This window comes from Diorhabda carinulata, chromosome 4, assembly GCF_026250575.1.
Source record: "Diorhabda carinulata isolate Delta chromosome 4, icDioCari1.1, whole genome shotgun sequence".
Classification (NCBI taxonomy): Eukaryota; Metazoa; Arthropoda; class Insecta; order Coleoptera; family Chrysomelidae; genus Diorhabda; species Diorhabda carinulata.
In genome coordinates, this window is record NC_079463.1 from 2388652 (window position 1) to 2416250 (window position 27599).

The following is a 27599-nucleotide window of genomic DNA, read 5'->3' on the forward strand; positions in this document are numbered from 1 at the left end:
GCAAACTCGTGCTTTTTGATATACTACGAAAATCTATTATCAAGTTTGTGACTTTCCGTAATCTATTTTAGTACGATGAGGCTTCTAACGCAATCTGTTTATTATAAATTAGTAAAATAAGTTAGAATGTAGATTTTTTTATTCATGGAATCATAGATATTGACGCAGGTTTTTTCGACACTTTTTCTAGGAATCGTCATAGTTCGATAACGAAATTTGACGTCATAGGCCAAACCAATTGTATACTTTGTATTGTGGAAAAAACTGTCGTTCGCGTTATAAAATTATAGATAAAAGAACAATACCCGTTTTCCGAAATTGAACTATGGAAAAAACAATATGAATCGAATGATTCAGTAACTAGAAAATTAACTATATTCAAGGTTGTTATTATAATGTTTAATATTTCATTTGACAGTTGACAGAGTTATAAACATTTCTGGTTTTAAACAAGTGACAACGTACTACAGTTGCGTTATTTTTCCCACTCCGAACACTTTGTTCGTGAACGGTATATTTCAGAAGTAATTAAAATCGATTGTCGTTTTCTTCAATCACGAAATTTTCGACTGGCAAATAATTTCAATTGATTAATATGTTACATAGACAAATCGTCGATGGGAACGGTTGAAGCTTTTCCAAGATTTGGGATCAACTAGACGAGTCCAAATTGAAGGCGATATAATAATGAACCCCCATACGTTTGCATCGATTCTATGAGTTGCTTAGAGGCCAAACAGCTGATCGCATAAACTTTCAAATTCTCCAACTGCCATTATTTTTGATGGTTTATACAAATTTTGACAACTGTATACTTTTTTCGTAAATTACAGTGAAAGTTTTTTTTTATTATATATTTATTATTAATTATACCAATATTGGATATGATTTTAATCAAGTGTTGCCGATTACCAGTGCCTCGGTTAGGGGTAACTGTTTAGAAAACCCCAAAATGCCAAATGATTCACAAAGAACATTTTCATGGTGAGTTTTTAATCAAATAGTTAATATTTTTCAATTAATTTAGACGAAATAACATTTCAAACGTTACTCGCAAGCGCAAAATGATTGTGAGTCTTTTATACGAAATCGGTTCATATTCCATTCTATATAATGGAAATTAAATGTATTAGAAGTTTAGTTTTTCTAATCAGTATCAGTAATAGTCCAGGCAAATTTCACACTATTCGCGCATCTTTTGTTTGACAGTAGGGAACGAAAAAAAGTCATTAGGTGTTAAATCGGTTGGATTTGGGGGCATTGAGACTTTATTTTCTTTAGTTATTCGACCTACTCCATGTGGTATTCATCTGGAACTTATCTTTGACACACCTAATTCGCTCGACACTGTTTTAAAGCGTTAAATAAGGTTACGTGGTACAATTTTGACTGGAGCTTCATCGCCTCTATCCATCTGTGTGTCTTCGTTACCAAAAGTAGCATTTTTGTTGATTTAAAATCATAAAAAATCAGATGCGCTACAATCGTGGCGATTTTTAATCCGTTGGACGGGGATATTTCAGGTAAACGAAAAGGTAGTCTGAGTACATAATACAACTCGATTATTACCTGGAATTTAGTACCTAATCCACATTGTAAAGTTGGACAATCCGGAAACTAAAAACTAGAATTTCTAAATCTTTTTTTATTGTTTTTTGTGTTAGAGACGTTAAAATTTTATGGCGGGAATTGAAATAATGAGTTAGTGCACGCCCAAAAAATAATTCCTTCACGGGTGTTTACCATTTTTGCTGCTTTTAAACGTTCACTATCAACAACTTATTCAGAATTTCCACAGATTTTGCAATAACAAACGTTGATGTTCATAAATACAGTGATGCCACAACTCATCCACACCACCTTCTGTTAGATTATGAAATCTTTAAAGACAATTCTCGTTTATACAAAATAGTAACCAAACTATTGATAATACTATTTATTATAACCAGTTTTTTCTAAACGTAATGCTGAAATTTATACAAAAATTACACCTTAATAAGCCGAAAGTATTTATGTTAAATCCAGTCGTTTAAATTCTACGTAGACCGGTTTTTTGCTTCATAATCATTTTATAATTGATATATTTGCTTTGGTAATTACACGAAAATGCGACGAATTTGTTTTTGATTCGCGTTCAAAAATATGAAGATCGAAATATTGATAATGATACATCACAGTAAGATAAAAAGAACCTACCTGATAGCACAACATATTTCATAATTACGCTGTAACAAAAAAATGGTAATGGTCACCGAAAAAACGATATCTCGAAACGATAACATTCTAAATATTTCGGAGATATGCGGTAGTAAATATTGACCAAATTTTATATTCTATTTTGTTCCTCTGTATATTTTACTTCCACAATAACTCAACAAACTAAATCTAGGATTACATAAAAACATTTAATATTCAAAAATTGCCAGAAGATGAATTTCTTATATGTTAAATAATGCCAGACAACATTAAGTATTATTAGACGTTGCTAAGGATTGCTAAGTATCAATAAATATTTTTTCACTATGCTTATTATTACGAGATATGATCCAATGCGTACCTGGGGGAAGGTTAAGCCATGGTCATTCAGATTCAAACATTTTATCACGGCTAAGCGCATACATACAACTTTCCATTGAGTCAGATTACTTAATGGGACATTCCACATTACCCTGAAAATCTTTTCAGCGTTTGCAGAATGAGTTTCAATGCAATCATTTCGACATCATCTATGAAGGCGGGTGTCGTTATTTCGAAAACACCCTAAAACGTTAAAACATAACTTTAGTTGTTTGTATTATGGATATAAGGTCTTTTAAATCGAAAAAGCAATGCTTTATCCACCACATTACTTGCTTAAAACTTTTTAAATCTAGTTACACGTATCGTTTCAATCTAGTCGATGATTTTCGATGACCGCTAATCAAACACAACTCAGTCAAGTACATGCCTTGTAGCAGGGAAAAAACTATTAACCTCCTTCAATATCCTTTGATTTGTCTCCTGCCAAATCCTTATTTTTCTACAGCTTTTACCACAAATCTAATCCTGAAAGATATCACCCATCTTCTGAAGTAATTTTCAACATGTATGGAGCATTTATTTTATAATTTTCTAATTAATAAAGTTGTTATTTCAAATTCCAACAACAAAATTTAATAACGATCGATATTTGCTTCCAGGGGGTCTGCCCCAAAAGCCCCTCGCTAGATACGCCTATGGATATGACTCAATATTGCTAAACAACACTTTACATTGAAAGAAATCGATTTACATTGCTAGGAATCGCAATAAATTGTTAAATAACTTTGAATATAGCTAGATGACTACGATTATAGCTTGATATTTATTAATATCGCTAATTATTGCTATACAACGTTTATTATTGCTGGATATGATCAAATGTAGCTCGATGTAGCTCAGAATTTCTAAATCGATTAATATTGCTAATTGTCGGCGTTGAATATTTTGAATAATTCTTGTTATTGGTAGATGAGACCAAATATTGCTATATGAAACTAAGCATTGCTAGATATTAATGAATATTGCTAGATAGGTATTGCTAATCAATATTTATAGTGTAAAATTTATCTTCTATGTTATCTGGTGGTTATCTGGTATTTTTTAAATTAAATTATTTTTCTTTAGATTGTTGTAGCAAATGATATCTCGAAACTCTACTCCGGATATTTTCATTCTATTTAAATTACAGAATTTGTTGCTAAACAATGCTTCCGTTCTAACATGTTTTTGCACTTGGGATTTCACAAAATTTGTTACGCTTTCCTGAATAGGTATACCGTTTATGAATGATGAGGACAAAGCATCTCGAAAGATCTACAAATCCTCTTGTCAATGTTCGAAACAAGTTTATTTGTGACACTATTTTATGATTATTTATGGTCCGAATCCATTTTATGGTACTTAAGTATTTTGTCACTTTGGTGGGCTTCGATTTTTCACTTCACCAGCAACGAGCACCTTTTCATGCCGTTTTACACCTTTTCAATTATCTATTATTATCTTTTATGAACGTTGCGTATCCTTGATAAAATATCTTAACTGTCACTAGGTGCTATAAATTTGTTAAGGTACCTTTTAGTTGAAGTATTTACTTCATTAGAGGTTATTTTTTAGTTTATCACCAGTCGACAATTGAATACCTGGTAAAAACTATCAAAAATAAGGTTAATCAAGTAAAGAAATTAAAAAAATAAAACAAATTTTGTTTACAAACCAAATAATTATATTAAAACATACTTTGCATGACAAAAAAAGTTAGTTAGAAACATATTACATCAAAATTCAAATGATATAAAAACATTTTCTCATATGATCTCTCGTTTCTGAGCTATAGGCATTTAAAGTTGCCAAATCAGAGCTTATATTTAAGTATATTTTCTAAATTATACATTCACACATTATGAATAATCCGTAACTTTTACAAGGACATTCTTTACAATCTAAAGATAACAGGAATGAATTTTTTTTTACGAAAATGTACTCTTTCTTTAACTCAATCAAATTTATGGTTTACGAGATATTTAGATTTTTAGATCGTTGTACATGCCAAGAAACCAAGAAAAATAATTGTAAATTGTAATTATTTATAATTCAGAAACGAGGGGTCGTATAAAAACATCTGTCTTATGTCACTAATCACATCTAATCACTAATTTTTTGCATCAAGTCCCGGAAATCCCTGTATTCGAGATGGCAGCTCAAATTGAGTGTCAATGTGCCAAAAAACAATTCCCTTCCTACCATTGCATCTTCGGACACTTCAGGGGTAGTTTTGATGGGGGATTTGGAGCTTCGTACTTTCAATCAGCTTGCTTCAAATTATCATTGTGTAGCTAGTTTCAGGATAATAGGCCGAAGGTCAATTCTCAAGGATTGAGCGGGGTCTTTTTAGGAATATTATGAAATACTAATAAAATATATATAAAAGTAATGAAAAAATTATCAACTTCCTGAATATAATCGATATATTTATATACAGAGTATATTAAATAATTTTTTATACCTCATAAAGAAACAGGTTGTTTTTATTTGAGTGATAATTGTATAATAAACTAGAAACCCGTTTGCCGCCCGTTGGATTTACAAATCTCCATTTCATATTTATGACTGACTATTCCATATTTTCTCCATTGTTGCGGCACATTTAAAGAAAGTCATTTATTGACCAGGTGTCGATAATTTCGTGGGTTTTGTTTGATCTTGAACTAGTTTGGATTAGTTGTGTGTTGGTGGAAATGAATCTTTTCGAACGCGTTTTAAGATTCAAATTATCATTTTAATAAACTGGCCACACTGGCATTTTGTATATTCAATTTTTTCTCATTATTTCATTGATCAAACGCGATTTGCCGGCGGGAGTCTTTTCTCAAATTAAGGCATGAATTTCGATGAAATCCGTTAGAACCTATCATCAAAAACATAAAAATGAAAATCATATATAAATTTGATTTAATTGTTTTTATTTTATTGCAAGTAAAAGTCGATAATCGATGGGTTTCGTTTAATTTTACTTTGTTTTTATAAGAATTTAACGTTAACGAGATCATCGAAAATAATTTTTTCACAACTAGACGGTAGTGTCCGGTTCATATACCCGTTGCGTAATGTTCTTACTAAAATTATAAAATAACGGAACCGAATTTTGTGGGTCAAACGATTCAAAATTTCAATCAACTTCTCATTTCTTGTGATATCCGTGTCTTGCACAAGGAAAGTAGTTAAAGATTCGCCTTTAGCTTCAGCACGATGTTATTATACTCTCAAGGTCATTTGTTGAACAGATGATTCATAATAGTACAGCGGAATTTACGTATCATTACATCAGCTAATAAATTCTCATTGTATAAAATGAAATTGTGTGTTGAATTTTTGACAACGATAACGTCTAGTAACCCCGTCACTCTGAATTAGTTATTTGTTTTAGATAAGTTGAAAAGCGAATTTTTCATCTAAGTGTTTATGTTAGTATGAAAAAAAGCCTTAGTCCAACCTAGATTCAACCCTCCCCCTTCGTAATCAGCAGTAAAATATTGGGTAGCAGAGTTTAAACGAGGCCGTAATACCTGAGCATCGAGTGGTCGATCAAATGAGGTGACTACTCTAGAAATATTGAAGAAAATCCACAAAGAACAACTGGATTATCGTCTTCTGAAAGTGCGCGAGCTATGGGACATAGTAGACATTCCAAAAAATGCGGTTCATCTCGTATTAACTGAAAATTTGGACATGATAAAGCTTTGCACAAGATGGGTGCCGCTTTGCTCATAATGAAACAAAAGTAGCGTCATGAAGATGATTCCATCGAGTTTGGCGACGTTTCATAACCATGGATGAAACGTAAATTCGTCATTTCACATTCAATACAAAGGTACAATCAAAACAATGGACTGAAAAGGGAAAATCGGTTCCCAAAAAGGTAAAGACCGTTCCATCTATAAGCAACGTCATGGCGTCGGTTTTTTGGGTTGTGCGTGAGGTAATTTTTTGAAAAAGAAAAAAATTATCAACTGCGAGTATTATGCGAACTCATTGCGAAGAAATCGAGCAAAAACGACCGCATTTGGCTAAGAAGAAAGTGTTGTTTCATCAAGACAATGCACCAGCACACACATCCGTTATTGCAATGACCAAAATTATTAAAATAAAACAAAAATAGCGTCATGAAGATGATTCCATCGAGTTTGGCGACGCTTTATAACCATGGATGAAACGTGACTTCGTCATTTCACATTCAATACAAAGGTACAATCAAAACAATGGACTGAAAAGGGAGAATCGGTTCCCAAAAAGGTAAAGACCGTTCCATCTAAAAGCAACGTCATGGCGTCGGTTTTTTGGGTTGTGCGTGAGGTAATTTTTTGAAAAAGAAAAAAATTATCGACTGCGAGTATTATGCGAACTCATTGCGAAGAAATCGAGCAAAAACGACCGCATTTGGCTAAGAAGAAAGTGTTGGTTCATCAAGACAATGCACCAACACACACATCCGTTATTGCAATGACCAAAATTATTAAAATAAAACAAAAGTAGCGTCATGAAGATGATTCCATCGAGTTTGGCGACGCTTTATAACCATGGATGAAACGTGACTTCGTCATTTCACATTCAATACAAAGGTACAATCAAAACAATGGACTGAAAAGGGAGAATCGGTTCCCAAAAAGGTAAAGACCGTTCCATCTAAAAGCAACGTCATGGCGTCGGTTTTTTGGGTTGTGCGTGAGATAATTTTTTGAAAAAGGAAAAAATTATCAACTGCGAGTATTATGCGAACTCATTGCGAAGAAATCGAGCAAAAACGACCGCATTTGGCTAAGAAGAAAGTGTTGGTTCATCAAGACAATGCACCAGCACACACATCCGTTATTGCAATGACCAAAATTATTAAAATAAAGTTTAATTTAGCTCCGTCAGATTATTTTCTGTTTTCAAAGTTGAAAAAATACCTCGGGGGTCGCAGATTTTCCAACAATGAAGAGTTAATGTCGGCAGTTAATGGCTATTTTGAGAAGCTTGACGATTCTTATTATAAAAAGTGTATCGAACACATTTTATTCAACTATATGAACTAATTTTATTGGACTAATTTCTCGACACAAACGAAGCAATTATTATACACCTGAGTTTAATTTCAATCGCTTCCATATGTTAGGGAATTCCCTGTCAATGTTTCAACAAAACTTGTTTAAAAGAAAAGATCATTATTTTATACGGAATAAGATAATGTTTAAATAATGAGCTATTAAAATTATGATGATGCCTGTGATTTAATATTACATTATTATTTTTATAATTTGTTTCTTGGCTGTTATATGATGTAAAAAATAATGAATGATACGCCATTTTTTTTATTGTTGACTATATGAATTCTTCCTGGTATATTTTTTACGAAATATGATCTTTAAAACAAGTGTGTATATAGTTTGTCACAGAATATTTTGAAAGTATGTTAAGAATGCACGTATCCGAGAATAACTCCTAGCTGAAACATCTTTTACCATATTTTTATCGAATTTTGATTCGAAGAAAAGAACTTATTTGTGCTTATTTAATCATTTAACTTTTTCCGAACAAAGAGGTAAATGTTTTTCAATAACAAATATTTGATAACATTGTCAACCAACCAACTAAAGCAGTTCGAACTGTAATTCTTTCAATTTAATCGTCGTTGTGAATCGGTGCATTGTGGTTTTTTCTTCGACATACGAGGCCGTTTCTCTTTGATTTTTGCCATCAAACGATCCAACAACAATACTCCATGCGCATCCCAAAAAACTGAAACTATAACCTTCACAGCTGACTGTTGTGCATTTGGAAGCTTCTGATGTAGTTCGCGGCTGCAGTCCACTCCGTTGATGATCGTTTTGATTCCGGAATGAACTGATGGATCTATGTAATTTGATTTATTACGTGTAAACATGGCCAAGTACTGCTCTGAATGCAGCACACACTTTGAAAAAAGCTTCCTGATATCTACGGCCCCAGCTATCTCACGATTACGTTTAGATATAACCAATTTGTGGACTTTTCTGGAGTAACTTCCTCAATTGAACGACCAAAACGTTCACCATCATCGGTGTCTGTACGACTGAGTCCGTATGACACTTTTGAAGCCATTGCTGAGTACTTTTTGTCATCAAGAACCAATCATAAATTAACACACAAAGTAGTTTCACTTAAATGGCTGTCACTTTTTTCTAACTAATCGAAATGTCACGAAATTTGACACATATTCTTTTGAAAGTTGGTACTTCATAAACGTCATGTGGATTTGACAATGACAGCGCCATCTGTGTGTCAGTCATATGTTATGACATTTATAACGACTAATTATTGAACTAGCTTGGATATTATCCAATCAAATCGTTGAAAATCTTCAACCCAGGGATAGGTCAACAGTATTCAGAAGGTAATCAATTCGCACTAACACAGTCGATAAAAAAATAACCTAAAATCGTTAACTTCATTTTCTATTCGTTAGAGATGGAGTTTTACAGATAGAAGTTGATTTATTATCCTGATTAACTGATTATAATGTTTCCAAAACAGTTTAAAAGCGTTTTTATTGTTTTTATAATTCGAAAATGGTTTTTGCAAAATTTGAGAACAATTTTTCATGTTTTAGAAGAAATAGAAATGATCCTTACAGGTTGACGTTAGTTGTTATCAACTTTTTTGATGGAGAAAATACGATTGATGTTTAAATTAGGTTTAAGTTATAATATTTTTTCTATAATTTGAAAATTGATTATCGGTCATTATTTAGCTGGGCGTTTCTCGTATTACCTAGGGTGACCATTAAACATTTAGTGGTTTTACAGAACTATTTTTAATATTTCAACAATCAATTTTTCATTTTTATGAATAGTTTGGTCGAGATAACTAGATTGACGTAAAATTAGTCAATTATATCGTTTGTTATAATACATATAGCGTTTGTAAGTAATTTTTATAATGGATTAGAATCATATACTAATAGTTTTTATATTCCTCTTTTTTATTTATCCTACTACTACTTCAAACTTATGAAACAGCACGAATCAACACAAAAAATTATTCCTCTTTTAAATATCTGTTATTTTATACGTTTTTCTCGCCAAATTTCCAGTGTCTTTGTATGAGAAATAACTCTCGGCGAAAAAACTATTCCAATTATTAATGAATCAATTCTATTAACAAACTATCCCTAGCTGTAAATTTGGAATCAAAAACGTTCCAAGAAAATGATTCATTGATATTGACGATATTAAGTAGGGCATTTTTAAAATGATCTCAGAGTGATTCGACTAACTGAAAAACATTTTTTATTGCATTCTCGTGAATACGAGGGTTGTCTGAAGAATTTTCGATTCAACAAGACAGTTTTATTCAACAGCATAGTATATACAGTTGCAATTATTCAAAATCTTTCTTCGATTACGAATTTAATAACTTCTTCTTGATGATGGTGACTATGTGTCAACCAAAACGAAGTGAAATTTGAAATTTGAGATGTCCTGATGGAGAAACAATCCATTTTTCATCAAATGCCGTCGCTTTTTGGCAATTTCCCAGCAAATAATCCCATGATTATCTCAAAAAACCGCCACCATAACTTTTCAGGCTGATCAAATCCATCGTGATGGATCGCTTTATCTCTAATAAATATTTCCACTAAAACCTTTGAGAAAATGGTTGAGAATAGACTAATCAACCTTTCAGAAAAAATTAAACTGATTTACAATGAACAATTTATATTTCGCGAAGGAATATCCACTCAGGATGCGGTTATCAACATAACATCAAAACTCCACAGTGCTTTAAAAGAGAAAAATCCCTCCCTGTGTATATTCTTAGATCTGTCGAAAGGATTTGATACCGTAAACCGTGGATACATTATTCAAAAGCTATTTAAATAACAGAAATCAGTCTGTTCGTATAAATGAAAAAGTTGTTGCTTGTGGCGTTCCACAGGGCACAGTTCTGGAACGAAAATTGTTCATACTCACCTTGGAGAGCCAAGGGGACTTTCAGCTTTGCATTTGACATTGTGGTGTTTTTTAAAGACACCTGTTGGAAAACGTTGAAATTAAATTGAATTTCGAAAACATTCTGAATTGGTTCGATCACAAATGCCTTAGATCTTTTGATATATTGATGCATCTAAATATTTAGTTGAAGAACTTGAATAAATTCATTTAAATGTTCTTGATTTTAGGTCTCTTCCGTTTTAAAATTAGTTTTTTCTAATAATTTTTGGAAGATAAAACTTGACAATTCGACTTTTCTTTAAGTCATTATCAAAATATCTTTCTATCAAAAACAGAAGAGACCTAAAATCAAGAACATTTAAATGAATTTATTCAAGTTCTTTAACCAAATATTCTGTATCCTGCACACTTGGAACACATGGTTTTAGGGTGTTGTGGCCAAAAGTCAACTAAAAAAACTCTGTTCTACAGAAATTATTTACAAAAAAGAAAGTATGTATTCGAAAGAACAACTTTATAAAGTTTCTGGTTGCCTCGATCTTGGGCAATTATTTTTCTACAAAATCTTCTACTAAATATAAACAGAATCTAACTGCTGGGACCAAAAAAAAAACGATGATCCAGCGCTTGATTTCTTATTTACAATCCAGAACTTACAACTCATCAAAACAGAACAAAATACAATTTTCATAAGCGAGATACCGAAACAAGAAATGGTCTATTTTGTCTCATTTTTTCAACTTTATCGTGAGATCAGACCTTCCAAGCGAGTATCATCACTAGCAACAACAACAAAACCGATAAAACATTTAATTCTACAATTTAATTTTAGAGCTCGAGACGTATCGAATTGATATAACTTGGAAACCTTCTATAAATAGACAAAATGTTTCTCTATTAGTTTTTACACAGGATATAGGGAATCCTCATTTAATTAGTTCGATAATACGAAATTAACGATTGACAGAACAGATTTAACGAAACAGTTATAGTAAATAAATGTGGGTGAGAAGATATTTCAAAATACGTTAATTATTTTTATTCCTACACATTAATTCTAAGCTCTACTGATTTTTAGTTCACTCCTTCGCAAAATTTTTTCTTTATAAATATATATATATTAAATTTATAGAAATTTTATGTTAGCGGATGAAAAATTATGGATCTATTATACTATAACAAAATAATATGATGATAATGAGAGATGATATGAGATAATTCAAGAAGCTGTTCACAGAAGAAAACGCTAAATGCTGCAAATGGTACTTTCTTTACATTTAGGAGCGATATCATAAAGATAATGACGAGTTTTTGACTGTGATGCACTAGATCGACGTTCCCAACTTTTTTTGTGCCTTGGCCTTTCTAAAATTCCTATGCCCCCCTATGTAACATCCATAATATTCAATATGAACTACATTTTTCAATTGAGAAACAAATTCCATTCCCTGCCATCGCAACATAATATATTTTTCCTAACGGCAAAATTTTTTGGAAAATAACGCTTCCGAAATCAAAGTAAATAAAATCAATTACTACAATTTATATATTTATTTCATCAATAAGCTTTTACTACAGAATTTGCGATGGGCCATTCCTTTTTAAAACGAGACGGATCGGATCGAAAGCGAAAGACCAAAACCAAAATCAAGACTATATATGAGGTTGCAAGACCGAGATGAAGACCAGGCGTGCAAGATGGTGGTCTTGGTTTTGGTCTTGCATTTGCTCATCAGTAGTCCCCCTTAGAAACCAAATTCTCCCTCTGTGAGACGTGGGGCCCACCCTGGGACTGGGAAATACTGCTCTAGATATTAAAGTTATTCCAGTGAGTGGGATCTTTCAATCTTTCTAAGCAGAAACTAAAAGAAAATTATAATCTAAGAGAGTAACAATAAAAGAAGTTTGATACCGAAATGGTTTAAATTGAAGTCATAGAATATCATGAATTTAAAATAAAAGAATTGACTAGGAAACTGAATTCATAAAAAAATGGTTTGAGCGATCTGAAAATATTGCGGCTGAACGATCTTTTCACCGCCTTCTGTATCGATAGATTTTTCTGTACATAATCGATTCTAATATTGAAATTGGCATCGATGACAAATGTGTAACATAAACAACCCTTGTTAGAAAAACGGAAAAAATTGTAGATTGCTACGCAAAGAAGAGGTGAAAGATATATCAAATAGTGAGAATGAGTAAAATAACGAGCGAAAGCACAGATAAGATCAATGGAAGAAGATGAATAGATAATATCAGTATGAGAAGATAAAGACACTAAACATTGTAAAGATCAGTAGAAGAAGATAAAGACAATCGACATTGTATAGATGATAAGGACGAGAAGAGAAATCAAAATAGATCAATTGAGATCAGCGTGACCTAAAAATACTCGAAATTATTGTTGAATAAATTCAAATAGTAAATCCTCTGAGTGACAGTGCAGATGAGATCGATGGAAGAAGATAAAAAATTGGATGATAAAATTTGATAAATAGACAGAGAAAAAATTGAGACTGAGAGGGCAGATGATATCTACAGAAAAAAATAAAGAAAAACTTTATGGTCGATGGAATAAAAAGACGAAATTGAAAAAAATCTTGACAAAAACTTTGATATCACGCAACTTGTGAGACAGATAAGATCAAAGAAGAAAATAAAGGAAATGGTGGGTGATATTATGAATTGTAGGAAATAAAATAAAAATTTTAAAAATTGGTAGAAAAAATTGAGAAGACGATAATAAAAATAATAAAATCAATGAAAAAGATAGTAAAAGAAAGACAATGGAAGAAAATAGAAAAAAATCATTTTGGTAGTCAAGTAAATTAGAAAAAAATGGATAAAATCCTTCCAATTTGTTGTAAATAAAATTAAATGAAGAAATTTGAAGAACGGATTGGAAAATTTCAAAATCATTCAATTGTAAAGTGGAATAAGATCAATGGAAGAAAATAAAAAGAACAGCAAATGTAATAAAGTATAAAAATTAATAGAAAATACTCTGAAATCCTTCTATTGATAAGAGAGATGACAATAATAGAATGAAATGAAATTATACCGAATGATAATTGATACAATAAAATGAGAAATCCAGCGAAAATAAAATTAGTTGAGTAAAATGGGGAGATTGTATATGAAAAAATTTAAAAAATGCGCAGAAAAACATTTAAAAACCTTGCAATTGATAAGGTAGATCACATCGGTGGAAAGAAATAAAAAAAAATTAAATGAGAAAACTTAGTAGTAAAAATTTGAGATCCTGCGACTGATAGGACAAATGAAGGTGAAGGAAATAGTATAATGAGACAAAAAATAGAAGAAAATCGACGAAACAGTTTAATAAAATAAACGAACAGAAATATATTCTGCGACTTATAGGGTTCCTAGATGATATTGGCAGAAAAAAATGAAGAAAAACTTTATGGTCGATAGAATAAAAAGATGAAATTGAAAAAAATGTTGGCAAAAACTTTGAAATCACGCAACTTGTGGAACAGATGAGATCAAAGAAGAAAATTAAGGAAATGGTGGGTGATATTAAGAATTGAAGGAAATAAAAGAAGAAATTTGAAAAACTAACTGAAAAAATATCAACTGATAGGATAGAAGAGATCAGTGAGTGAAAAATACGAAAATCGGAAAGGTCCATGATAAAATTTTAAAAATTGGTAGAAAAAATTGGGAAGAAGATAATAAAACCGATGAAAAAGATCGTAAAAGAAAGACAACGAAAGAAAATAGAAAAAAATCATTTTGGTAGTCAAGTAAATTAGAAAAAAATGAATAAAATTCTTCCAATTTGTTGTAAATAAAATTAAATGATGAAATTTGAAGAACGGATTGGAAAATTTTAAAATCATACAATTGTAAAGTGGAATAAGATCAATGGAAGAAAATTAAGAGAACAGCAAATGTAATAAAACAAAATTATTTAAAACTTAATAGAAAATATTCTGAAAGTTGTAAAATGGGGAGATTGTATATGAAAAAATTTAAAAAATGCGCAGAAAAACATTTAAAAACCTTGCAATTGATAAGGTAGATCACATCGGTGGAAAGAAATAAAAAAAAATTAAATGAGAAAACTTAGTAGTAAAAATTTGAGATCCTGCGACTGATAGGACAAATGAAGGTGAAGGAAATAGTATAATGAGACAAAAAATAGAAGAAAATCGACGAAACAGTTTAATAAAATAAACGAACAGAAATATATTCTGCGACTTATAGGGTTCCTAGATGATATTGGCAGAAAAAAATTAACAAAATCGAAATTTAAAATTAAACGAAGAAATTTGAATTGTAAATAATGAAAATCCTGTGAATGATAGTTGTGTAATTGTATCTTGATGACGTTCATGTGCAAATATGACATCAATAGAAAAAATGAAAAACAAATAGATATAAAATTATACTAATTAGATAAAAAAAACAACATCAACATCAACCAGCTAATGATGCATGATAAAATCTCTTGTAAAATTGCGTCGGTTGTTTAATGATAAAACTATTAACACATTAATGTGGATCAGCAATAGTAGTAAAAACGTGTATGTTCAATTATTTTCGTGTATTAAATTTCTAAATGCGTAATATCATTGAAAAGAAAGATATGGTGGGGGAAACTCATTCATAAAACCCGCCTTTGGACACTCCCCATAAATTTGTACCTAAGTTAGAGGTATCGCTTAGAAGTGTCCAGTATAAAGTCTGACAGACGTTGTGACGGTAATACATTCAGCACGAGTTTCACATACAATCAAAAACGCGTGTGTTTCATTAAAAAATGATGGAAGAAAATTTTTACCCCGAAGGGATGTTAGACAGAGATCAAAGGACTGCTAAAATAAGATTATGTCAGTGCAGTGATATTCAAGTGCCAAAAAGAACTAGAAGGAGATATGCTAGCAATTGTCCAGCCAGTATTATTTGTAACATCTTCAGTATTAATAAGAAGACAAAACTATCCTATCTAATGTGTAAAAGGGGATATTTTATACGTACATTTCAACGTAAGTTTTCGATAAATATTTTAGCGAATTTCGTCATTATAATGTTTTCAATTATTTAATAACAGATAAATATATATATATATATTCGAATATATCCGTGTGGTGAGGGGGCGGGACTTGGAGCAACAGGTAGCCAATGAGACGGTGTTCCCCTCTGTGAGATTTTACAATTTCTCGATACAGCATGCTTGATTTAATCGAAAAGAGCTTGTGATTCTCGGTATTCGAGATTCCTTGGGTTATTCCTCGTCGACACGACATCTGCTCGCGGGTGTAGGAGGTATTTGGAGCAAAAACTTACTTACCGATGAATCACTTTGTTAATTACGAAATTGAAATTTATTGTGAAATCGGCTTCGGGAAAAATCGGTGACTCAATCGATGGAATTCCGTATTGTATAATAACGAATTTTTGATACTATTTCTTTAACCTAGTATTAGCGTTTTTATATAAATTATTTATACGAAGCGTTGTTAGAATATACATTAAAAACTATTGTAAAAACGAAATTTTTTCGTTAATGTTGTTTCCGTTTTTTACAATTATGTCCCGGTTGAACTTTCGCGTAGAAAATTATTCTCTAGTTTTAATTAATATTTTGTTAATTGTTTCTTTTTGTTTAACATAAATTTACCAATTTTCAAAATTAGTGTTGTGCTTTTTTTCAAATCTAATTCAATTAGTTACAAAGAAAATTTTTTAAAAATTAGTATTTTCCTCTGACGTTTTAGTCAGTTTGTAACTTTTATCGAAAATTTCCGTACATTCTGCTAATTTTCAATGTTGTGACTCAAAATGTGACTAAACTAATCAGATATCGCGTATCTGTGTTTTGTACATTAGGAAAACCCTCGTGATTTAATTTTCTTTATAGCTTTCCATAACATATTGAAAATATAATTTGTTGTAGAATTATTAAAAAAAATTTTATCTAACCTCTCTAAAACTTATATCGTCAAAATTTAGATTTTGTTCAAAACAGTGTCTATTTCAAAAACGTATTAACAGTGTTGTCAGGTTTTAAATTTTTCTAAAAATTACTTGAAGAATACTATTTAGAAGGACCAATTTTGATAAACTTATATGAATTTACATTTTTGGCATTTTGCAAAAAACTGAAATGAAAATTTTAGCCTCAGAATGGGCAGATAACATCAACGAAAGAAAATAAAAAGAATGGAAATTGTAATTAATTAAATCAAATGGAGGAATTTGAAACATTCGCAGATTATATTTCAAAATCCTGTGAGTGATAAGACAAATTAAGTCAGTAGAAAATAATAAAGAAAATCCAAATGTTAGTTACTACAATAAAACGAAAAAAAAAACATTCGCCTTTTTAAATTCGTAAAAACAGTGTTGCCAGGCATTTAATTTTTCTTTTTATCTAATATATAATCTTAATTTTATGAATTGATGTACAATGTTGCCAATTTGCAAATTTGGTCAAGAATGCCCACACAATTTACATTTTGCTAATTCCAAATCTTGAAAAATATGACTTAGAAATCGTATCTGTTTCCAATTTTATTATTAACAGTGTTCTCAGGCTCTAAATTTTTCTAAAAATTACTTATTGAATACGATTTATGAAAAAAATTTCGATGATCAAAACTGTTTTTGACCTAATTTACGAAAGTAATTATACGAATTGAAATTTTTCTTTGTCATTATTGCCAGTTCTCAAATTTTGTTAAAAATTCCCGTATAATTTAGTTTTTCTTTATAATCTCTTATAAAAAACTTGAAAATATGATCAAACATTTCCAAACTAATACTCTTGTTATTAAACTATAGATTTTTCTTAAAAATTGAGCAAAATAATCAATATTTTCAACTTGGTATCAACAGTCTTGTCAGGTTTCATTTTTTTCTTAAAAAATACAAGAATTTAAGGGAAACAAATTTCATTTTTGACTTCATACCCATACGTGTATTTCTATGAATTGAAAATTTTCTCTGACATTATTGCCAGTTTTCAAAATTTTGTCATGAATTCTCTTAAAATCTATTTTTTCTTCTCGATTCCCCCTAGAAAAGTAAAATCTCCAAAACTCATATTCTTTTCGGCAATTTTTAGATTCGAATCGAAATGTTGTTGTTATCGTTGAATTTTCTTTGAAAATCACTTTTTTTATGTAAAACAAAAACATACTTTCGAGCTAAAATTACAAAGGTGCACAATTATATAGATCTCTGACATTGTCAGTTTTCAAATTTGGCAAAGATTTCCCTCATAATTTACTTTTCCTTTTCCTATTTTTCTTGTACATTGTTGTCAGCTTTTAAATTTTGTCCTTTATAATTCACTTTTTTTTAATAAAAAAAAATGGAAAATATGACTAAACTCTTCAAAATTTGTTTTTTGTTTTACAATGTTGTCAGCACTTGAAAGTTTTCTTGAAAGTAACTGAAAATTATTAGGACATAATTTAACGTAGATTTTCAAAAGTAATTTTTTTTCGAATTTCCCTTAATTTAAATAAAAGATAGAAATTTAAAATTCTCTTATTAGCATTGTTGCCTTCAATCAATTTCAAGCAAAACAAATTTATTGGATTTCTTTTAGTTTTCATGAATTCTTGCGTGTTTTTGTCACCAATTTGATATGAATAACGAGACTTTTTATATTCGTTTTGGATTGATAATTAATTAGACAGCAGTAGTTGCTTTTAAAGATACTTAAACTGAATCAGTTGATCGAGAAATGACTTCATATCCATATAGTCCATACATCATTTGGTTCCCAGTAGATTTTACGTGATTACAGACTATGTAAAATTGCTTACTGACGAGAGATGTCGCTCAAATGTTGTAGCGATTGCCAAATTTATAATAATAATTACCAAAGTAAAAGTTAACTGTTTATTATAAACATTGTATCGGAAGGCTGAAATGAGTTACTCTACTTTCTATCACAATAAAAAAATCAATATTATATTTATTTATACAGTTGAACATATCTCAAAAGTTTTTTTCCAAAGCCTGAACCGCTGTGAGCGCAATTAAAAGAATACCAGGCATTGAAGACGATCTAAACGGTAATAGCCAATATTATTTCTTTTTTTTTTTGAGAAACAACCGTTTATAACCGTAAGTTTGTTACCTATGACCACAAAAAACATAATTAAATTAACCATTACTATTTCTGCGTTGGTAGTCTCGATCTAAAATTATTTTTATTTTATTCGTCCACCTGTGTTTCTTTACCCATTAGTTAGTTTTTTCTTACAATTATAATTTTACAAAAATGCAGTAAATAGTTGAGAATGATACATTGATTAGTGTAATTATCGACCATTTAACAAATCCTGCAGTCATAGCTCATTCTAGTCTCTCTTTAAGACAACAATAAATAGACCGAGTTTCCTACACCTGATCTTTATATATACTGTTTTCTTGCGTTATTTAGACGTAAGAATGTATTTAAGGACAAGTCGGATTATTTACAATTTACGAGGAATTTCATCAGTCATTCTCACTGCAACAATTTTTTTACGGGGTTTATTAACGCGGTTTTATCTTCTTCGCTATTCTCATTTTTAATACTAATATTATAATTTGCACGTTTATCGATCCCCTGGTACACTACGAAGACGGTCCCAGAAGTACCTTAGCTGACTTAGAGATGGCGAGACGACGAAGATCGTCGAATGAAAAATGTTTGTAGGTTAAGTTTTCAATTTGAAATTTTGACCCAAAAAACGATGTTTCGATTCTCGTTCTAGATAAACGAAAAGTTACAGTCCTCACGTTCCTTCTAAAGATGATTTGAAATAGGTGAAAAAATCGAGTTTGAAGATTTCGTTTCGTGCTTGGAAATCCTAGTCAGGATAATTGGACGAATTCAAAAAATTACAGTAGTTTCATCGTTCCTTAATAAGTGTGCAAAATTTCTAATTAGATTAGATCCAAAGATTCTGTTACAAACATGCGAAGCTAATGAACTCGTTTTGAAGAAGACAACAAATCAAAATAGATTAAAAGAAATAACAAGAGATAAAAGCAGAAAATAAGAAGATGAGGTCTGGAAGGAAGTTATTCAATATGATTAGGAAACCCCCAAAAGACGCACCAAAGAATAAATTGTGATCTGGCAACTCGCTATTCCGGATTCTATGTATGAACTTTCTTCAACTCATTTTTGACAGTTTTCAATGGATTTTAGATAACCCTTGTGAACGAACAATAAAAATAATCCAGTATATTGTTAGTGACGTTAATGTTAATATCAATTTAATCGACTGTATCGTCATTCTATAGTAATTATCAAATTTTCGCAATTTTCGTATTCGTCGCTTTGAATTTGTGCGAAAGCGAAATATTTGGTTAAAAAAATGATCAAGAGCAAACCGAACAAGTGTCTTAACGTATTAAAAAAGAAAAACATAAAATTTGTGTCCATCGGTCGTGTTTATACTGTCGGTGACCTGGTGACATTGAATATTTCTCACGGTTCTTCATGATGTGTCCACAATCCTGTATATATTTAAATAGCGCTGCTGTCTTTCGACAATCTCTGAATAGCTTCGCCGACTCAACCATAATAATGATACAACACACTATGTCTTTTATGATTTTTACGAGTCGTCATAAAATAAACCACTTTTACTTAAAGGGCTTTAATATTTTGTCTTTGTTATGGAACGGTAGAGAATTCTATACTAATTCGCATGAACTACAATAATATTCGATGTTAAATTTTTCCAAAATTTCAATGTACGTTTGCTCAAAATGATTCATTGTCTTCAGATCTTGGCCATTCTATTACTTTTTACTAGTGACACCAGCGGAGACGAGAGAAATACCTTGAAAACTTAATTTCGTGAAGAGCTCGGAATGAATTTGAAATTGGTTCATCACTGCACTAGAATTCTAGCCGTAGAAGCCTTTAATTATTGCCGTCTCTGCCACGTATCTTGTCAAATATGTAAACAATGATAGATTATAGAATATTCCTTAAACTATGTTGGATGATTTATAAAATTGGCCCTATCCTCTGTTGTATCTCAATTTTTCGCACAGTTTCAGCTGTTTTTAGAAGGCATTTGATTCAAACTAGTCACTGTTTTTAGCAATGACCATGCGACTAAAGAAGAAATTTCTAAAAATAAAGAAAAAGTGCAAAATTATATCACTGACGTATCGTTTATTAATTATCGAAGTTTTTATTAGATATATTTATGATTTTTTTTCTTTTTTCAGGTCTTAAACACGTCCTATTAGTCTTAGTCTACCTCACGTTAATAAATCTGCCAGCATCATATACGGCGCCAATAAAAAGCAAAATGTTTGGAAAATGGTGGAACAATCCCTGCGACATAGATACATCTTTACTCCCTACAGATATTGCAGTCGATGATTTCCAAACTTGGAATATGGATGACTTAATAAACCAAGTTTATATTACTAGTTCAGAAGCAAATCGCACCAAAGAAGATTATGTAAGTATCGATTTTTTTCGATTAGATACAATAACAAGAATCAATTCTGAGGATTTTTCGTGTTTCGTGTTGTCTATTTTTGTTATAAAACGTGCTTTTGTTGAAAATTAGTTTAAATAAATCTTGGAAACTTCACCTTGATTCCAGTTTCACCACTTATATATTCTACTCATAGAAAAATCGTTGATTTTGGGTTTTTTTTTGTATACGAACTGAATCAAGGCTGGTCGTTTTTCCATGAAAATTCAAACTAGGTCAAGTATAATTCGAAAAACATCATTTATGACTATAAAATGCGTATTCTTATAGTATAAATATGCACTTTCCGTTAATTTTGATATTTATACAAAATAAATTATAAAACATAACCATTAAATAGTAACAATAAACGCTATCAAAGTCATGATTGTGTGTATCGTGAATTCCATCTATAAAATATAATTATATTTGTTATTTTAGCCTATTAGAACTTACGAAAAAGTTAAATATACAAATGAACTGTCACACTGAACTTTTTGACATTTATAAGTCAGTCAGTATATTCTGGCAAACGATGGAGTAAGACAAGTTTTTATATAAAGTCCATTGCTAAGCAAGAAAATCCTACATGAGGCTATAAAATAAATAAAAACCAGATTTAAGAGCTATTAAGTAGGGCACTGTAAAATGGACGAAGTTACATTAAGAGAAATATGTTTCATTGATAAAAAAAGCACTAAACCAATGTTTTGAACAGTAGTAAGAATAAAAAACATAGGTACACACAAGACGTTGATCTTGAGCACAGAAACAAAGACACAGGATATTAAAATAGGAAATAAATAAATAGAACTCTGGTTAAATTATAGCAGAAGATATAAATTAGACAAAAAATAATAGTAGAAATCAGACAGAAAGACACGGGATAAAGATTTAAACAACAGAAAATGAGAAAAGGATTGCAGAAAGAATATTTGAAGCCAGAACAACAAGATTGAGAAATAGAGGATGGACAGAATTATAAAGGGAAGAAAATATATGAGGTACTACCACAAACAAAGGACAGAGAGAATTGATAAGAATTTCGGAAGAATGATCATGGTATATATAGATAAGAATTAAATGATGAAAGCTTCTGGCAAATCAGATCCGCAAAATTATCCTGAATAAGTCAATCGGTCAAATTTTACATATACTTCCCAAATGATGTATAAACACTCAAATATTCGTATAAATGTGCCTACTGAAGACGATATAGCCGTTGTATAATACTTAGCCGATACAGGAAGCCTCTAAATCGTGGTACTTGTTGATTTTTTGCCAATTGGAGTCTAGAGCCATTGCAAACTGATTGTGTTGCGCGATGATATACGTTTTTGTTTATAAAAAACTGCACCGTATATGACAAAAAACTTTAGCAGTCCCTAAAGGTTCAATGACATGTAGATTAGTGAGGTTTACATAATTATTCTATTCATCATTGTTGATGATTAATATATAAGTACCAGTAGCAAATTCAGAATGTACAAGACCTGTGTGAGACCAGTAATGACATACGCGATAGAGATCAGTGTAGAGAACGTCATAAATAAGCATTTTTTAAGAAAAAAAACGATGATCTATGATACCACGTGGGTAGAATATCAGATGACACGCAAAGAAAGAAAAACCGAATACATTCTGACCACCTGCAAGATGGTCAAGATGGTATTGAAGTTGGTCTTCATCATCCTAGGCTACACAGCTATCAATGTTTCAAAATTTAAAACTAAACTTACATTACGATCGTTACTGCTCCATAAACGATTATTTTTTGTTTGTAAATATGGATAATCAGCCACGAAAGGTGTATTTTCAATAATATTAATTACAAGCTTCGACTTATCGGACTCAAAATTTTGAAAATTGACTTCTAAGTTTGTATAAAATGACACCTTTCGATTACTTCCTGTAGTGCATCGTAAAAGCGTTGATTCGTGTTAATAAACCATTCATATTTGAAGCATTGAAGACCTGAAATATTTGCAGTATTCCTGATATACGACCAGCAAAATAATCCAATCTAGGATGTTCATAATTTGCGTTATGAATATCTGCGTTTACCATATATCCAAAATAATTGTAATTTTTGTAACTAGCGTGTTTGAATTTAAAGATAAAGAAGAAGAAGCTTTTAAGTATCATTGTTTTTTCTGCTATAATTCAAACCAAATTGCATTATTTTGTACGAGACCCAATTATCTCAAATAGACAATCCTGTATAAGATATCAATCGAATATTATAAAATAGAATGTTAAATATTAAATGCATAGAACTTATTTCTGGTTTAAGATGATTTTAACAATGTAATCGTATAAAGAATCGATCATAATATATGACATATCTTGAATGAAATTATTTTAAGAAACGTATACGTCTTTTAGAAAATTAATTATTCCCCATACGTACTTTTCTATACCGTCACACGATGTCTGATTACACACTATCATATTTTTTGTCCCATTCTCTATCTTAATGCCAGGTTACTGTTGTCTTTTTCTATCGGATACAAATAACTTACGTCTTCCTTACATCCGGTAAAATGTCTTTCTACTGCCATTAATAAAATAACTATTGTTAACAGGACCGTTTTTTAAATGATGTATTTAAAATAGCGAACATGACATTCTTAAAAACAATCTGTAATTATTATATATTACTCACGAGGAAATATGAATTCATTATAATAGAAATGATCCGGAATGTATCCAAAATTGTTGCTATTATATCTTTCAGTAGTCTGGTCGCAAAGCAGATCCTGCAGAGATGGATGGAAGCACCTTTCTTCCTAAACAACAGCTTCATTTAAGCCCCAATTTCTAAACTATAGATATCACGGACGATATGGAAAGCCTCAGGTGCATGGAGAAAAAAAATTCAAATCAAATAATCCTTGGACAAGCCTCACAATTCGTCTAGCGACGTTAAAAGCTCAAAGCGCCCGATTAGCTTTTCAATGGACATCGGCCTTTGATAGTTTTAAGATGACACAACGGGCTTATCAAATCTGACATTGCCTTTTGGTATTCTTAATGGTGAACGTACTCAGAACGTAAGAGTGCTCATTGAGTTGTTTAGGAATACTTGAATCATTCATCTCGGTCAAAAAATGGAAATAAATCTTGAACATTTTCTTGCCATGGTCTCACTTTGCCACAGGATGAGTTTCGTGAAAATCGTCCAAAATCGACAGTGCCAGAAAAGTTTTTTCCACGTTAGATAGTGGACAACAATACCATGATATGTGGACCATGGATAAAAAGGGAGATCACGTAAAATAAAAAGTAATCTCGGTCGACACAACCACCCCAAAAATAATTCCCTGCTGTTTTGGTACATACAGATCGTGTGATATTCCATTTTTAAAATAGAAAAGTTTTTGTCCAGATTAAGTGCTTGACTGTCGTATAAGTTTGCTAAAATTCTTTTTTGATAGTTCCGGAGGAAAATATTAATTAATTGATTCCTTTATCTACAATTCTATTTCGTTTTTAACAAGCTTTTAAAATAATCATTTAGGATTCCGAATTCCTAAAGGATTGTAGTTTAAATCGGCCTTATGGCAATTTAACTATCAGAATCTTTCTCTGATTGGTATTACTCTTAACCTAGTGGTTTGTAAATTGATAATTTTTAAAATTATAGTATCTTTCTACAAATTTTGGAAACCAGTGATGGTATTAAGATTTTTTCAGTTCAAAATGTACCCTTATGTTGTTTTCCAACTTTTCTTCATTTAAATCTTTCCTCTAATGTGTAATTTTGTTAATGCATCATTTTTTTGTGAAGTAATAGACAACTATGTTCAACCCGAGCTATTTGTAACCCTTATTTTCGAGTTTCGAGTGTGTAGAGGGCTGTTAGGAAATGTGTTTATATTCGGTAAAACCGGTCCTGTCTATTAGTCAATTCTTACTATCGATTTATTCGATTTATTCAAGAGGAAGTCACTGCAATTCGCTAAGCCCATTCTAGACTTCCTCTCCTAACAATCAATTTTATTTGAACGTTACAAAATTCGATATTAACAATTATATGACATGGATTGAGGTTTTATGTTTGTCAGATCAAAATGGAAATGATATAAAGTTTTTTCCATCGAATGAAAATTAATTGAAGGGTAATGTAAATTGTACTGTTCCCTCTTTATGTTCGATGCGATGTAAATCTGTTGAACGAAGTGGCCTCGGCAAAACTTCAACGTCTATTTGTTGAAAGTGATTTGTAGACAATTATATCAGTTTGAATAAATAAGTGATTGGTTACGGTAAGCGTTAGCTTCAACAATAACTCAATACAAAACATGATAACTAGATTGAATCGGATGTTATAACTTTTTTCAACGTTTCTGAGTATGATGGGAGTCATTACGGACCTGTGTTATTCAGTTTATGTATGTGTGAATTCATTTGGGCGAAAACTAAAGTTGATAACGGTTGAAATTACATGTTTCAACAATCGTAATTATATTTTAGTAGATTTATTTAAAAGGGTAAAATACCCATAAAAGTTTACTTACTTAGCCCAACTATATTCATAAATAGTTAATTCTATGATATTTTAATAAGGATGATGGTGCAGGTTTTTTTTGAATATAAAATCGTTGGAACGATTCCATTGTAAATATTTGGGGAATCCCGTAAAATACCGTAGATAATTGAAAAAATAAAAAAAAAAAAAAATTAACCTACGGCAATGAATTAATTTTGTTTACTTTGGCGCAGAAATAGATACTCGATGGTACGTTACATCCTTTATATTACTATAATAATCCATTTTTTTTCCAGGCTCAGAAGACGTTTTCCAAATCCTTCGACGAACTTTTCGTAGACCGAAGTTTCGGGTGGCTACCGGCATTGCCCAAACAGTATAAAGAAGAGGTTCCTGAGAATGAATTGAAATCAAAAACGGTAAGAATTCAACAATTATATTCTAATCACATTTGCGGTAGGATGTATCCCAAAATAAAAAAGTAGTTTCTTCCAATCAATGGAAAAGCTGTATGCCTTAAAAGTTGGGCAGTCTACGCAGTCACTGTTATTTCATTGTCTCGTTATTTCATCTTTCTTGCCACGTACTCAGATTTCTTTCTCTGGATCTGTTCCGAGGTATTTGGAATCGACTTTCTTTTAGTGACAACAATCTTTTCCATACTAGTGCCTCATACAAAATCATGTTGGGGAGAGCGTTGAAAATAATCGATCTTTTGCACCTGTTTGGTCCCACTCACGTTCGGGAGAATTCTTATTAGTTTTGACATCAAATTCTATCTCTTTGGTTAGTTTGTTTCTGATTAGTATTTACAGAATTTTACTGTGCGAGTTCATCATTCAAAGTGGTCTATATATGTTGGGATCTTTTTGTGGAATGAAGATGATCTTGATAGGCTCAAAGTTTTATCAGTAGATTATTCATAATGTCTTTGATTCAGGGAAAACGTCCGGTCGTGGTGCTTTACCATTTTGGATTTTTCATTACTATTTCATAGGCGTTATCTCATTTATATCGAATGAAAAATTAATATTAATATTTTTATTCCAGCCAATCGAGCTCGTTAAGGAACTCTACCGTTATCTCCAGGTCTATGGTGTTGGTATCGATGTAGCCGCTAACGAAGCAACGCCTAACAGCGCCGACCAAGTCTTCTCGCAGAAGAGAGCCGAACTGAGAGCGTTGTTATGCGAATTTAACAGTTTCTTGACCGCCGTTAAAATTCTTCCTTCGTGTGATGTAACAGAATCAATAATGCCAGATCATATGAAGAGGAATTTAGATACGACAGGAAGAGATACTAGAAACTATATCGTCTACAAGGAGTATTTGAACTGTTTGGAGTACCTCGATCAAGTGCTGAAGTATTTGAAACTTCTACAATCCAACAAATAAAACAAAATGATACTACACCGTCTGATGTTTTTAAATAATTGTACTTATTATACAGAAAATATTTTTACAATATTTTACTTGATGTAATTGTTTCGAAAAAATTTCTTGGTAGCATTTGATTTTAACTATTTTGAAAATGCTACTCTTGTTATAAATAGGTAATGAATAAAATCTTGTGAAATTTTTTTAAACTATGCAGGAACGTTTTTTACGATTGACTAATGTTTTCAATAAAAATTGTTCTTAATACAAAAATTACGTATTGTAATTTTTTTTTTAAATGATGATCACAAAATTCAATAAAGTCGTTTGTTGTTATTTGTACGACGAATTGTTCCTGTTTATATGAAAATTTATATAAAAATCTTGTATTGTAAGTATTCTTGTTAACACAGTTGTCCGATGTTTTTTTTTTGTGAAAATTTGGCAGCTATGTAAAAAATTTCCAGTTCTTCAAACAGACTCGCCTAACAGTGTCCAACTTTTATTTATTTTTTTTATATATATAATATATATATTTGTAGTTTTATCCGAGGTATTATCTAATTAATTAATTTATTCCTATCCTAAGTTTATTTATTAATAACTTGTAAGCTGCACATATTTTATTTATTTATTTTAATATAATAAATCAACATCGATTTTTTTTAATTCTATGACTGAAATTTTTGAAATTGGTAATTTTTAAATATAACTGTGATATGATTGATACATAGCACTACAATAAAATTTGATTTTTCCGAA

At 31.0% G+C, this 27599-nt stretch overlaps 1 protein-coding gene across 2 annotated transcripts; it reads left to right on the plus strand.

The window, feature by feature from the left end:
• Positions 1 to 773: 773 nt before the first annotated feature.
• LOC130893068 (uncharacterized) lies at positions 774 to 27599 on the plus strand. Of its 2 annotated transcripts, none has more exons than XM_057798843.1 (4): positions 774 to 984; positions 20712 to 20950; positions 25757 to 25879; positions 26511 to 27110. In XM_057798843.1, the coding sequence occupies exons 1-4, from the start codon at positions 960 to 962 to the stop codon at positions 26853 to 26855; spliced, it is 732 nt and encodes a 243-aa protein (XP_057654826.1). In that variant the 5' UTR covers positions 774 to 959; the 3' UTR covers positions 26856 to 27110. The 2 variants fall into 2 exon arrangements, with proteins under 2 accessions (XP_057654826.1, XP_057654825.1); XM_057798842.1 differs by lacking the exon at positions 774 to 984 and adding an exon at positions 15193 to 15505 and having other exon boundaries at positions 26511 to 27599.

Excerpts from the sequence above, each read along its gene's own strand:
- LOC130893068 (XM_057798842.1), top strand. The coding sequence starts at position 15,280 with ATGATGGAAGAAAATTTTTACCCCGAAGGGATGTTAGACAGAGATCAA. Across the intron at positions 20,951-25,756 it reads ATCGCACCAAAGAAGATTAT|GCTCAGAAGACGTTTTCCAA; the intron begins GTAAGTATCGAT and ends TTTTTTTTCCAG. Across the intron at positions 25,880-26,510 it reads ATGAATTGAAATCAAAAACG|CCAATCGAGCTCGTTAAGGA; the intron begins GTAAGAATTCAA and ends TTTTTATTCCAG.